The 15741-nt window shown below is 45.8% G+C and overlaps 1 protein-coding gene across 3 annotated transcripts in view; it reads right to left on the bottom strand.

Annotated features, from left to right (window-relative positions):
- The window catches only part of LOC147905380 (uncharacterized), a 104069-nt gene extending 93085 nt beyond the window's left edge, over nt 1-10984 (bottom strand). For all 3 annotated transcript variants that reach the window (XM_087370947.1, XM_087370865.1, XM_087370781.1), the window contains exons 1-3: nt 10297-10984; nt 10135-10210; nt 5-260 (exon numbers count right to left, since the gene is read on the bottom strand). In XM_087370947.1, the coding sequence (XP_087227073.1) occupies nt 5-260; nt 10135-10210; nt 10297-10417 (453 nt within the window). In that variant the 5' untranslated portion in view covers nt 10418-10984. The remainder of the gene's footprint in view (nt 1-4; nt 261-10134; nt 10211-10296) is intronic.
- Nucleotides 10985-15741: the final 4757 nt, after the last annotated feature.

The raw sequence follows: 15741 nt of genomic DNA, 5'->3' as shown, positions 1-15741 counted from the left end.
TTACTTTGTTAAGTATGACACCAGCAAACTTGACTTGGGGGTCAAACGTCGTGTATCCTCGCAACATAGCAGCAGCACTCCGTGCAAGAGCCCAGCAGTCAAGTACAAGAAGTACAGGAGCACTTAGAAGCTTTGCCATCTCAGCTGTGCTTCCATGTTCAGACTTTCCATCATAGCCATCATACAACCCCATCATCCCTTCAACTATGGCAAGATCAGCACTTGGAATAGATCGCTGGAAGCAAGTCAGGTTTGCATCTCTGCCAGAAAAGAAGACCTTATAGAAACCTTTTCATTTTAGCTTTTTACCGCACAAAGTTTCCAGCCTTTCTAGTGGAATGGAATGCTTGAAGAGCCAACTGAGCTCCCACTTTTTCTACAAGAAGAATAAATATTTGCCTTCTAGTTATAACAACAGGTTGGGATACAAATCATAGACAATCCTTGATTCGGGTCTATATCTAGATGAATCTGAAAACAAGCGCAGAGCTCATCATGTAAAAGAAAAAAAGACTTTAATTTAGCTATCTAAGATCCAAAGGTCTGAAAGGATATGGCAAACTGCAGACTTAATGGAATGCTTGTTTACACCCCAAATTTTAAAAAAAAAACCAAGAGAAACATCACAGAGATACTTTCTTGCGACCAACCTTGGACATGCCTCATAAAATCTAAGCGATGGAAAAAGCCCTATCATGATACATAATACATACAGATGTTAACTGCCGGTGCAAGTTCAGCAAGGTCAGAATTTGCTTTTCTCAATGGAGACTTGGAGGAGGAAGTCTATGTGGAGCACCCACAGGCTTTCAGACCAAGAAGGTGCTCTATGGCATGCTACCAACACGACGATGACTACTACGCGTAAATTGGTCTTTCTCAAAGTTCGCTGGATGCAAAAATTTACCTCCATTTAGCGAGGGACAAGAGAATGATAGTGATTCTCTACGTGGATGATCTTATCCTCACTAGGGATCTCAACAAAAAGATAAGGTAAAAACTCTATTGCATATGAAGAGTTTGACATGATTGACCTTGGTATTTTGCATTATTCTTGGGGATTAAGATATGGCAAAAGGAAGAAAATGTTTTCGTCTCTCAAGGTGAATACTGCCAAGAAATTCTGAAGTGGTTCCAGATGGAGGAAAGCAAAGAAGCTGCGACACGTATGGAAGTTGAGAATAAACTCAGCAAAGAAGACATACTTGAGCTGGTAAGTATCGAAAACTCATGGAGTATACTTTACCTCACCAGCACTCCTCTTGACGTTGCATTCTCAGTGACACTACTGTACCAATTCTCATCAAAGGCCCCAGAGAATAATTGGCAAGCTTGCTTGTGTGTGTTGTGTCACGATCTGTGACGTATTCCTTTCTCTATTTCTAGACTTATGGATGGTTTGATAAATGGACACTTGTGGAAGGGTATGCCCTTTCGACGGGACACCTCCTATGAGGCACAATCCTATGCCCTTTCGACGGGACACTTCCTATGAGGCACAACCCTTCACAAGAGACATTCTATTGAAGAGACATTCCTATTGTAATGTACCCTCTCATCAAGGGTCACACCGTTCACAAGGGGTACACACCTCTTCATGCACATACACTTTGGAGTACACACCTTTTCATGTGTGACTCTTCACTCTCTATATAAGAGAGGCCCAATTGTATGGATGACACACTACAGATACACTACAGACACTCAAGCAAACAATTATTCCTTGTTCTCTGCTATTTCAGTCTCCTTTCTATTCCTTAGCACATTTCTAAATATAGTAAATCTAGGATTTTTTACAGTGGTATCAGAGCAAATTTCGCTCCTGCCTGTAGGAAATGCCTCCCACCTTCTAGCGCCTATCTGATACATCTTTTTCCGCTAGAAGGACATCCGTACACATTGTGCATGGAAGAGATGGAGAGGATGAGCGTAAAAATTTTTAGCGCCAACCCTGCCTAAAGTCATCAATGGCCTCTCCATCTCCCACACATCACGAGTTGATGTGAATGGACACGACAAAAATCGTGTCTTTTCATGTGCTTGGGCTGTCCCAAAATCAAGGGACGCACCTTTTCCACCATCGGACACACCTTTTGATGAAGAGTCTTGACTCCTCACCCAAGGGACACACCCCATCGTGGCAAAAAGGTCACACCTATTCATGTGGGGACACCCCTTTTAAAAACAGGGACACACCCCTTCATGAAAAGGTGCACCTATTCCAAGGGTCACACCCCTTCGAATAGGCACACCTTTTGACACCAAGCACTTATAAAAAGGGTACCTAGAGGGGTTAAAAAGGAAAACCCAGCCCCAAATCTTAGGTCTACCCTACATACCCAAGGGTTAAATAAACCCACCCTTTAATTTTTTGGGCAACCACCCAACCTAAGGCAGCACAAACGAAATGACAAAAGGGATGATCCAATTTCCACGCCCGTACAGTTTTTTCGTCAAACAGGTTGACCCCCTTGCGCAGCCCCTGCCCTCGCCATTTCGCTGCCCTGCCCCCTCGCCATATGCAGCCCCTGCCCTCGCCAGTTTTTCGGCCCTGTTGCCCTGCCAGCCTGCAGTGCCAGATCAGCGCCAGTCCCTGCAAAGCCTGCAGCCTGGTTTCGCCAGCCTCCATCGTGATCCAGCCTGCAGCCTTTGACGCCTTTTATCGCAATCCAGCCTGCAGCCTGTTTCGCCATTGACAGCCTGCCCTTCCCCCCCCTTTGTTTCGCCAGTCTTTATTGTGATCCAGCATTGGACATCTGCAACCTGTTTCGTCATAGACAGCCTGCCCCCCCCTTTGTTGCGCTACATTATCTGCCAGATCAGCAGCAGTTCAGCCCTCCTCTCGTGATGAAGATAGCCTGTTAAAAGCGCCCTGTTTCCGTTTTCCAATCCGGACCAGCCAGGCCCCGATCTGCTCCTCGCAACCATAGTTACCAGCCGAAACGGAAACGGAAGAAACGGAAGAAACGGAGTTTCCGGGCTCCGCCGAAACGGAAACGGAAGAAACGGCAATATGATACAATTTATGTATAAAAATTTATTTTTTATACATAATATAATTATCAATAGAGTGCAAATCATACATAATACAAATTACAATTATCTATACTTGAAGGCTGAAGCTTCAGGCTTCAGCCTTCAAGCATCAATGCATCATTCATGGTTCATGCCTCTATGATTCTAAATTCTTGAATGATGCTTCAATAATCTGAAATCAACATGTATCATGAGTCATGACTAACAAGTTTGGCATTACAAGAATCTGAAATTTAGAAGTTTGAAGTACTTAAAGTTTAAACTTAGCACACAAGTTGAAACTTGAAACTTGAAACTTGAAACTTGAAAGTATTCAATGTCCAGACTCCATAGACGATCATGATTCATGGTCCACAAATTTCATGATCATGATTCATGACTCATGACTCATGAGTCATGCAAGACTCAAAATAAAAGCACTCATGGATGATATAAAAAAACAGCAGGACTACTGATCATCTGCATCATCCATGGCCTCCTCGTCATCGTCATCCTCTGCGTCCTCAGATAAGTTCGAGGCATCTGTGTCACTGTCTGAAGAAGAATCATCAACATCAGGATCAGGACCATCGGGTGCAACTGAAGTACTAGCACCATCTCCAGATGGTTGAGTGTATGATCGTGTGTGGTGTGCTGGTGCTGACAGCTCCTCATACAACATGGTGTATATGTCCAGCTCCTCCCGTGGGATATCTGGTATGACCTCCATCTTCTCCACGTCCACCTTGTCTACATTTACTTGGCGAGGTTCGGGGCAGCCGGCGGTGAACTCAAGGAGACGGAGGTTGCAATGACAAAACACCAACCGCTCCAATTGAGCCGTGCTCAATCTGTTCCTCTTCTTTGTGTGAAAGAGGGCCCAAGTGCTCCAGTTCCTCTCACAAGGACCGGAACTGCAGTCCTCTGAGAGAACACGTATAGCAAGGCGTTTCTGCCATAAGCCAATTAAGCCGAGATAAGTATCAGGAACTTGATAACTTTAAACATATTTGTAGTAGATAAAACTTCAAATTACTTAACGACTAAGCTCCAACTAGTGGCGTTGGAACTTGTCTCTTAGACTCTTACCAAAGTAGGAGTACAGTTGCCATATTTCTCCCACCAGGAGACAGGTTGCAACTGTGTCTCTCGGAGCCTAGCTGTAGGTCGACCAAAGGAGAGGCTATGATTGCGGAACAATAGAAGTTCATCCTCCAGTCTTCGTTGCATCTCCAAGTCACCACCCGTCCAATTTTGTAGATACTGTTGCATCCCCTCCTCCAACTCGTCATTCTCATATTGCTCTTGACTGCGCCAGAGCGGATGCAATACATGTGCCACCGCATGGATTGGGCGGTGGAACCAATTCCACCGCTTATTCCATATAGCACGGATGGACTCAACCCTAAATCATGCCACAAGAAATTAGAATGCATTATGCATGCAAAATTCATAGACTATAGATAATAGTAGTAAGTACATACATAATATATATCTGAAAATTCCAGGCTTCATGATAACAAATTGCCATTTAGTAACTGCAATAATTATACATATTACAAAAGTAAAAAGTCTTACTTATCAGGCGATAGGAAAGTGTTTCTGTTGAGGGCCTCTCCAATCTTGTCCATAAACTCGTACAAGAGCCCTAATGTGCTTCCCTCCATGTCTGTGATGCGAAGCACCGTGTAAATAGGATTAATCGATTTGATTAATGCCTCTGCCTCATTCCACCAAGACTCATCCATGATCATGCGAAAAAATTTGATAGACTTTGCTTGGCCTCTATCATCCCAATCTCCCCACTCCCGAGACACAACCGTGCGCAACAAGCCCTGGCGCACTCGCACAAGCCTCTCCACCACTATGAACATGTAAGCAAACCTTGTGGTTGGAGGTTTCAATAGCTCAAGGTCACTGTAAGCCCGATAGATGCTGAGGACTTTGGGTCTCTTCGTGACAAACTTCACGATACTGCGGGCTGTGGAGAAGATGGCATCAATCCAAGGTATCTTCCCTAGGTCCTCGATCAAAAGATCAAGGCAATGTGAGGCACAGGGTGTCCACACAATCTTAGGGAACTCATCTTCTAACATGGCACCCATTGACACACAATTGCTGCCATTATCTGTCACCACCTGCACCACATACTCAACACCTATCTCCATAATGGCTGCCCGTAAATGCTCCCAAATATACAGCCCTGTAATCACTGTACCTGCAGTGGAAGCATCTATGGCTCTCAAGAACATGGTTCCCTTGCAAGAAGATACTAAAATATTGTACACATTCCTCTTGCGTGCATCTGACCATCCATCGCATAAGAGTGTGCATCCATATTTTTTCCAAGTCTCTTTCAAGGGCTTCATTTGGTCTTCCACACATTCCCTCTCTCTTCTTAGCTCTCTTGTCCGCAAGGCCTCATATGTAGGCCCTTCCCATTCATACCCAATGCGGCTTACGGCTCTCATGGCCTTCCTCCATCGTGTAGTCTTCGCCACATGAAAGGGTATTGCACATTGTATGAAGAGCTTTGTGAGCTCACTAGTGGCCTCCTTCACTGCTTGCTTTTGCAAGCGTGCTTGAATGCTAGACCTTTGCAGTGATCCTCTTTTCCCCGCACTAGCATCCACACTAATTGATCCATGTGGCAAGGGTGTTCTTGTGGCACTAGGACCTGCGCTCGATGTAGTTGATGCCCCTCTACTTCTCTTTGCAGAACCCAATGTGCTGGCATCATCCAATGGCTCAGTGTCAGCAGCCTCTTCTTCATCTTGCAGCCCTTGTCCTCCACTTTTTGCAGCCAAGGCTGCCATACGCGCACGCTTCCATTCTGCTAGGCCACCTTTCACTGCAGTAGGCACGAACTCACAAGGTCCTACATCCTTGCAGGGAACACCTGCTAGATGGTCTTTCACCCGTGTGACAGACCCCGTCTTGCTTACGCCGCAATAGTTGCATCTCCACTTCTTGGAGCCACCGCCTCCTTTATAACTATCCAGGAGGGAGACATGGACCCAATAAGCATCTCTCGGCATTGAGGAGGATGGAGAGGTGAGAAGGAGGATGGAGAGGTCACAAGTGACTCGTGAGAAAGGATGGGAGGTAGATTGTAGAAGGAGGATGGAGAGATAGAGGTAAAAGAGGATGGAGAGGATGGAGAGGTAGAAGTGAAGGAGAATGGAGAGGAGGAGGATGGAGAGGTAGAAGGTAAGATTAAAGAGAGGATGGAGAGAAGAAGGATGGAGGGATGGAGTCAGGAGAGCAGGCTGCCAAGGATGGAGAAGATGGAGCAAAGGATGAAGAGGATGGAGAGAGCTCAGAGACGGATGGAGGTGAGGGCAGGTCCAAGAGCAAAGGATGGGAATCGGGATGGAGAGAGCTTGAAGGATGCTGGAAGGAGGCTGGATTCTGGAAGGAGGCGGCGAAAAACGGAGCAGGCCGCGGCGAAATCCGAAAGAAAAGAGAGAAAACCCGTTTTTAGGGTTTCTGAAAAAAACAGCAAAAACGAAACGCCGCTTCTTGACGAAACGGCGTTTCCGTTTCGCCGTTTCCGTTTCCTGTCACGAAACGTACGTTTCGTGCAACTATGCTCGCAACCCACTGCAACATGGACCTCCGGACAGAAATCTGCAGGCCTTTACCAGATTTCCACGGGTGGTTCCATTCTGCCTCGCTTGCCCCCTCCAACATGAGCAACCTCAGGGAGCAGCCCGAATCCTCTTCCAGGAATGGTACAAACTAGAGCGCAGGTTCGTGCTTTTCTCACGGGGACCTCAGATATGTCGCAACACTCGCGTGCAGCCTCTCCAGAGATCAAAGACTCAAGTCCAAAAAAGACCCCTGAAGTCAACGTACAAGGCGAAGCACTACTGCAACTTCAAATTTCCCAGCTTCAGAACAGCATCTCCGACTTGGTCCAAAAAGTCCAACAACTTCAAGATTCTCGCAATACCACCCATACAGAGGATGGCGTGACGCAACCAGACGACTATGTGGATTCATTCCCACCTGAGGTAGAAAACACTGAACTACGTGCCCTCTACCGTTTACTTCAAGCTTCCAAAACTAAAAGACTTAACATCAAACTTCCGGAAGCCTACACTGGTCAACGCAATCGCCCAACAGTTGACCAATGGCTCTATGACTATGATCCATCAATCAGTTTTCGCAGCCATACTATCCAGTTTGTCCACCAAGGAAAACTTATTGAGCTAGCTGGTTCTAGGGACTCTCCTTCAACCCCAGTTGCCTCTGCCCTACAAGTAAAGAAGTGGGTTCGTAAACGTCAAGTAAAGACTTCACTTCTATTGGTTACGGCAGTAGAGGAGACACCAACAAAGGATCCTCCTGAATACCTCAACCAACCTTTTTTCCAGCCCTACCTGGATATTTTTCCACAGGAATTGCCAAAGCAGTTACCACCTCGATGACCAGTGGATCACCCGATCGAACTTATTCCCGGCAGTAATCCACCGTCGAAACCTCCTTATCGGGTTTCTTACACTCAAAATGAAGAAATCCAAAGACAGGTGACCGAACTACTCGACAAAAGTCACATTCGGCCCAGTCGCAGCCCTTTCGGATCTCCTGCACTACTTGTGGAAAAAAAGAATAAGTCAATGCGCCTCTGCATCGACTACCGAGCCCTCAACAAGCTCAATATCAAAAACAAGTATCCATTGCCTCGCATCGATGACCTCTTCGATCAACTTCTACACGCAACACAATTCTCAAAGATTGATCTTCGTTCAGGTTATCATCAAATTCGCATACGAGAAGGCGATGAGTACAAGACAGCTTTTCGAACAAAGTATGGACACTATGAATGTTTGGTCATGCCTTTTGGGTTAAACAATGCCCCGGCCACATTCATGACACTCATGAACGACATCTTCAGGCCTTTCCTCGATAAGTTTGTCATCGTTTACCTCGATGACATCCTCATTTTCAGCAGATCCCTACATGAGCACAAACAACATCTTCACCAAGTTTTTGAAGTTCTCCGCGCAAATTCTCTCTACATCAACACTGAGAAGAGTGAGTTCTTCAAGACCCAACTCGAATATTTGGGACATGTTATTTCCGCTCAAGGCATCTCTGTGGATCCCAAGAAGGTCGAGGTAATCCAAAACTAGCCTACTCCTAAGAATGTTCATGATGTCCGCTCTTTTCTCAGATTGGCAAACTTCTACCATTATCCAGTCCTCAAATAGAGGTGACTGCCAGCAAATTAGAGTTGCAGATTGCAACAAGTTGGAGCAGCACATCCGGAGCAGATTTGCTGCAGATGCAGGCACTTGAAGACATGCAAGACTAACCTGTTCAATCAGCAAAACTGACAGTTAGGGTGATCTATTCTGGTCGACTGCATCTAGTCGGCTGGTTGACTAAACCTGGTCGGCCAGGTTTGGGCTGGAATGCCTATAAAAGGAGGCTCTTGACTCAGTTTATGCATCCCACTGAAGCCCTCTTCACCAACACACAGGGAAGCATATACAGGCAGCAGCAGCCTTCCTCTTCCCTCAGTCATCTGTCAGCCACACCTAGCTATGTTTTACTAGCACCTGCTGGACGTTTTGTGCTCATCCTTGGTAAATGAATAGAGTGCGTATTTTGTGAAGTTCATTCTGCAATTTCGCCTCCTGCATATCTGTTACTATAGTTTCATTTACAGCATACTATTCAGTGTGTTTTTGAAAGAGTTCGCATTCATTTTCTGCTGCGCCAGGTGCTACAGCGAGCACTTGACCTCTGACAATAGGCATTGAGAGAGAAGCTTTCATGAACCCCTGACAAATCCACAGGTCTATGTTATGATTGATCTGGCGGATCAACTTCTGGAATATCTAGAGATTGTTTCTAGATCAGGCCTTGCTAAAAGTCAGATCATTTATAAGATTCTGCCAAATTCATGCTTTGTGTGTGGCAGAAATGGCCACCTTGTAAACAGTAAATACACAGCCCAAGGGTGACGCTCCAAAGAGCACTTCTGGCAGCTAGTTAAAAGGAAGATAGCAAAGAAAGTAACTGCCCCTGGTAGTGAGTCTCATTGATTGAGGGTAAGATGCCTAGGGTTGAGTGTCAATAGGCTACCGAGGAAATGGAAATCATGAAGGACACACAAGTGCAGCACTCAGCCAAATACTTCTCTCCTCCTTCGAATTCGTAAAATAGCTTCCAAGTTTTACTGCAGGTAGAGGAAGACGTGGAGGACAGAGGGGCATGGTGGGTTGATGGTGCATCTGAGGATGCTCACAAAAGGTTGTTGGATGCTGCTGATGTCACAGCATGCCTCAGCTGAGTTCATGGATATTTCTCTGAAAAACTAGATGCCCTTACCTCAGTCGATAAGGAGACCAGTCAGAAGAATGACATCTTTGGTATCCACAAAAGTTATGGTGTCCTGATATGTGTTGCGCTGTAGGTGCTGTTAAGGATAAATTCAACAACTTGGTGCAGTAACTTCCGCATCCAAATGCAATATGGGAAATAAGCAGTCATACAAACAAGATCTCTTGCTGTAAGTACTGTACCAAAGCACAAACTCACAAAGTATGCAGTGGCCTGACACCTATTGTTGTGCCATGGTAGTGTTGACAGCTGTGCTGTCCTTACTGATGCTGCTACCTGTTACATCCCAAGCTACCCACACCTAAGGCAAGATCGGTATAAGGCAGGTGGATAAAGATCATTCAGATTGACGTCTAAGGGAGGTCTAGCGCTGATGTAACACCCCAACACGCTAACCATGGTTTAATCTGGGATTGGCACGGCTTAGGTAGGACTACCCTAGGATTAAACAACTAATGTCACAAATTTGGTAAATTTGAAAGAGATTGCAGAAAGAAGCAGTATGATCAAAGTGTCAACGCAACTCCAACAAAGGAAATTTTCATGTACACATCATAGTCATTATGCAAGTCAGCAAAGTGAAACTTATCGGGAACCTAACAACCAAAGCATGTACATTGTCATGGAAAGTATGGATGAAGAAATGCAGCTAGTTACATAATATGTTGAAACGAACGCAAACCTAAGAAGACCGGTAAAATGGGCGTTGTTCTTGCTTTGCTCACATCGTTAACGAATATAACAAACGATGAACGTGAGTGTTACCTGCTTAGCATCCACGTATCGAGATTTAAAGACTCTCTACCAGTTGCTACCATATGATGCAAAGGGTCCAGAAAGTCTGCAAAGGGATAAAGCTACAGTAAGATCTACTGATGACTTGTCCCAATAAGGCTCACACACGAATGATGAGAAGAGAGCGAAGACCTGGGCCAATTTTGAAAGGCTGCACTCTCAACCCACGACGAGAATAGGCTGCCATCAGCCCGATGGCAATGGTTGATTTCCCGACTCCACTACATGTTCCCGCCACCACAATTGTCTTCATTCTGGGTTCTATATCAGGTACAGATTGCTCCAATTTTCATAACGCAACTCAAATTCCTATGCCTAGGAAACAACGTTGAGCTTCTCGACTTGGAAGACTTGCGCGGCCCGATAAGATAGGCATGGCAAAGTGCAGATGGTCCATAATCACGGAAAGTTACAGCACGAAAGGCTCTCCACCAGTCAGCAGGGAGGCGGACGACGAATCTCTGCACAGTTCCGTGCCGAGGGAGTACAGACGGGCAAAGTTGATGAGGCAATCTGAGCTCTGGTCAGGGAGCGGGTCCCTGGAAAGGGCAATGGGACAAAAGACGATTCAAGCAAAACGCCGAAACGAGGGTGTGGGACCGGGTGGGCAAATGACATTGTGGACGACGCAAGAAGCGGAGAGCTGGGAATCGACGTCTAAGGCTACCGAGCCTGAGAGCTCAGCAGCCATAGCCATGGAGGACAGAAGAAGCTCGAGAAGTGGAGCTTGAGGTTGTTGGCTATGGCGGAAATGGAATGTTTAGTTGGCTTTGGCTGGGTGGACTTTGAGAAGACGACGACAGCAAATGCTCAGCCCGCCATCGACAACCCCGCATGTGATTGCTCCTCTCTCTCTCTCTCTGCCTCTGGCTGATGTGTGTCAACCGGAAGGCCAAACCTTGATCTGTGCCAACCGGAAGGCCAAACCTTGCCTGACCCTTGCAATCGGACTGCACATGCAGGTAAGGGCAAGCATGGGTCTTGTAACCAATGAAAAGCTGCCCCTCATCCCTTCTTGCTCTCAGGTAACATGTGCCCATAAATCCGGCAACAAACTTCAAGCAAGCATGTAGGCAACTCTCTTAACGGAAATGAAAGGGAAGGGCAACCTCTCTCTCTCTCTCTCTCTCTCTCTCTCTGTGCATGCGTGCGTGCATGCGCGTGTGTGTGTGTGTGTGATTGCAAGAAGATTGAGGCTTCCTTCCCACCCCACTCTAGGGATTTTTTCACGCAGAGATGAATCGAATGGAACACATAGATCTTTTAGTCATGTACCAACTCTCTAGCCTAGAGGTGCATAGGGAGTGAGGCATCTAATATGCCATCACATAGAAGCTTCCATATGTAATTCTCATCGTTTCATAGAACCGCCCACATGTGTCAAACAAATGGAGAACCTTTGTTTGTGCAGTTTGTATTAATTTTGCAATGTGTTGTGGAAACGGTGCTCACTAGTCATAAAGTATTGAGTAAAGGACCTCAAGGCTGCACCAATCAAAAGGAGATTTCTACTGACAAACGAGGCCTTATGGGTAAGCACCCAACCAAAATCCCCGAGAATACCTTTTACATGCAACATGATCATTGTCACTTTGTTATCACCACCCTTGGCATGATTGAAGACCAAACTATTACAAAACTCCAACATAGCCAACAAAATCCTCGACCAGATCTACGGCCAACATGCAACTAGCATCGACGGGATTCGGGCATCCTCCCCAAGCAATACCATCTTCAAATTTGAACCTAGGTAGAATTTAGACATAATGCTAGAATCACACACAGCCCTCTCGACTTTATATTAGACTCCGCGAGAAATTGGGCAGTGCCAAAGAAGATGATCCATGGACTCAAGGGACTTGCTACACAGCGGGCACATACGAGAAACAGGGAGATGCTTGGCTAATTTGGCACGAATAGAGAGCCACTGATGAGCCAACACACAACTCTTCCAGATCGTTTTCGATCTTCGTGACCATCGAGCCTGGCCTCTACGAAGGTCCCATCTCTTGTTTAGATCAACCGGCTCCACAGCATCGCCCAGCATCCAGTGGTAAGCCACCCTAGCCTAAAGCTTTCTGAGGCACGTTCTCCCCACCACCCATTGATCCTCTCTCCAATGCGACGAAGGAATCGTGTTGGTCAAGCAGCTCTCTAGTATGTGCTCCAACACAACCGTAGTAGTAAGTCCTTCTTGCCAAGACTCAAGGGAACTCATTCCGCAATACAATTGAGGGAGAGCCATTCAGCTGCCTAAATATTCTAGAGATCTATCCATCTTCTCACCCCTTTTCGAAAGAGTGATCAAGCTCTAGCTACATCATGCAAACCAAACAATTCGTCTTGGAATGCCACACTCCATTAGATTGATTCCAAGAGGCTAGCATCGCATCTGAGACCACTGTGCCGTTTCCAATTGAGCATTTTCACCCATCTTTCCATGCAGTAACCAAACCAGAGGTTAGGTCTGAACCCAAAATTTTGATCAGAAATCCCAACACCAACCTGTCATACCAATCCAGCTCAATCCAGGACCCCACTCCTTGACCCTGACCTTTTTTCAATCATGAATTTCTGCACCTCAACCCAAGGGGAACATCCATCAAAGAGACGAGGCAATCTCTTACAGATGAGGGCCTGATTGTGCAGCCTCACATCAGGGATTCCAAGACCGCCTTGAAGCTTGAAAGACTTCAGAGGCTCCCATGGGATGTGATGAAGCTTTCTCTTACCTCCATATTCTACCCATAGGGAAGTGCTCAAACTCTCCCCAATTGGATTTGGAGAATTTCCAGATAGTGGCTAAGTAGGTCGAGGTGGCAACTAAAACATGTTGAATCACTAGCACTCTTGCATTCCAGCTCAATTGTAAATTATGCCATGCCTTCAATTTGCCCTTGATTTTTTCCATGAACCGGTTGAACCTTTGCTTGACTGTGACTCCTATACCCAACGGGCCCCCGAGGTACCTAACTACTTCCCCCTATGGGATGAAGTTAACCTACAAGGAACTTAGCCACACAAGAGGGCGGGCAGAGTTGGTCCTTAGCACAAAAGTTTTGTCAAGGCTGCATTGGGAACCTGATGCACAATATAATTTTTGCATAACTTCCACGAGATTCTTAACTCTGGACTCCTCTTTTACCGAAAAGGCTACAATATCATCAGTGAAGAGTTGGGTGACTAGTTGCTAACCCAACAGAAGCAACGCACCCTTAATCTTGCCTTATAACACACGGAGTTTGATATGATTTATAAATGGAATTGTGCAAATGGCAAACAAAAGCGAGGCGACCGGACAGCCCTGGTAGATTGATCGTTTGGGGGGATAGGTTTCTACAACACCATCGTGAGCCAAAGGATGGCTAACGTATTGCCAAACAAGGTGGCAACCATTCTAGTGAATCTCAAACCGAACCCCAAGCATTCTAGCACACCAATAATAAAATCCCATCCAACCCTATCATAGGCTTTATCAAGGTCAAAACCAAAGAGTATTACCTTCTGACCTTCATTCATGGCATGATCCAGAGCAAGTGACACATTTAGAATGTTGTTGAAAATGGCATGGCCTTTGACGAAGCTGCTCTGCTTGATCCACGATCTCTACATAGAGTTCCTGAATCCTTATTGCCAACGCTTTCACAATCAACTTGTAGGAGGTATTAAGCATCGTTATGGGATGCCAGTCCCCAACCTTTAGGTGAGTCTATCTTTTTGGGAAGAGCTTCACTAAGCGAGCATTCATGTCTTCATATAGAGAGCCTTTGGTGACGGACGCATGCCATTTGAGAGGAATGGATTCATAGGATTTAAGGCTAGAGCCAGCCTTGATGGCTTTTTGGGCTAGAATCAGGTGACCCCCCTCATTCTTCCTACTCTCCCGTGGCCTATGATCCACCTCCTTAGCTCTGACAACTACTCTGCAAATGGCGGTGTCCCATTTTGCACATGGGTCAAAAAAGGTTGCCATGTGCTCGACCCATAACTCCCCAATCTCTCTACAAAATTTTTGGAATTCTAAAATACTCTTCTTAAAGGTGAAAGGGATATCCAAGGATCTCCCTTCCACCAACGAGGTACCAAATGTCTAGACCACTGGCACATGATCAAATAAACCCGAGTCAACAACAGTTTCACCATGCATGGGGCTTCTTAGCCACCACCCCTCTTCTGAAGTGTAGAATCAATCCAATCTAGCAGCCATGTAGTCTTCACCCTTTCTATGGTTCAACCACGAGTAATCTTTCAAAATCCTAGGATCGGCTCTACATAGTCCACTCATCACCAACTGCTCCCATGCATCCTTTTCTGGACTTAAGATTGATGGAGCTAGGTGAGACAAATCTAGCTTGTTGGTTGTAAAGTTCCAACCCCCCTCGATGATCCAGTGATCATCCACATTGCAATCCTCCAAGTGTTCTCATCAATTGATCCTATCTTGCGAAGAATGGGGTCCATACACTAAAGCAACCCTAAACACAAAACCATCCCTACATCCTTGGGGCTGAGGCTACTCTGCAGCAAGGCTCTTGTGCCACCCTTACCCCGCTATGGAAAATTAGCAAAAACCTCAAAACCAAGCCTACGAAAATCAAACCACCAATTCTCATCCAGGCCGCACTTCAATTCTTGAAGCAGCAGAACTTGAGGTCTCCACTTCTTCACCATTGCGAGACAACCTTCTTGTTTTCCTTTAATTCACAAACCTGTAATATTCCAAGACATTACACAATACCCGAACCCTTGCTACTCTCTGCACCCCAATTATTGAGCAAGGACTTTGTGGGCATCTTTTCTCTTTCCCTTACCCAGTGGACCTAGCAGCCTCTTTAATTCTCTTCATGAATTTTTTGCCCATGGGGTGGTAAGGAGGGCCTCGTTTTCGCAGTACTAATAATTTTGCAATTATCTTCGTGCGGGTCTGGTTAAGATTTTTTGTTGAGGAGGCGTTTCTTATGGTTGGCATTAGGAACATCTTGTTCACCATGTAGGACGATCTGTGGTGTGTGTAGAACTTGAGAGACCACAACTCTGCTGAATCCAACACCAGTAACTCCTTACCATGAATTGCAAGAACTTCATGCAATGGGTCAACACTCTACATTGAAGTTGGCCACCTTTGACTTACCTTTTTTACACGCCACCCTCCATTGTTCACCTGACTGTATGTTGACCCCCGTTGATCCATGATTGCATTTGCTCATGGATGGATGCAACAATAGGATTGTTTGATTAGAAGAGAAGCAGACTAGATTGGTGCACCCTCTTTCATGCTTGAATATGATGGTGGAAGAGACCTTGTCCACTCGCGCGAGGGCCATGTTGGTTGGCCTTACCGAACACTCGTTGACAAAATGACCTCTCTGCTTACAAACGAAGCAAAAATTCGAGAATAGCCCAAATCTAACTTGTTTAGCAAACAAAAGGCCGTCTAGAAATTTAACCTCAATAAAATCCAGAACTGGATGGACAGGATCCAGGTCCTCTTATGACCAAAAGGAGAACGTGATGTCGAAATAATAAGCAAGACTTTCCCAAGTGTTGTAGCGATCCTATCAACAGACTCACCCATGG

The sequence above is a fragment of the Dipteris shenzhenensis genome, chromosome 1 (assembly GCF_047967505.1).
Source record: "Dipteris shenzhenensis isolate YYH24624 ecotype China chromosome 1, Dip_SZ_1.0, whole genome shotgun sequence".
NCBI lineage: Eukaryota > Viridiplantae > Streptophyta > Polypodiopsida > Gleicheniales > Dipteridaceae > Dipteris > Dipteris shenzhenensis.
The sequence above is the reverse complement of the archived record's forward strand: the minus strand, read 5'-3'. Positions and strand labels throughout refer to the sequence as shown.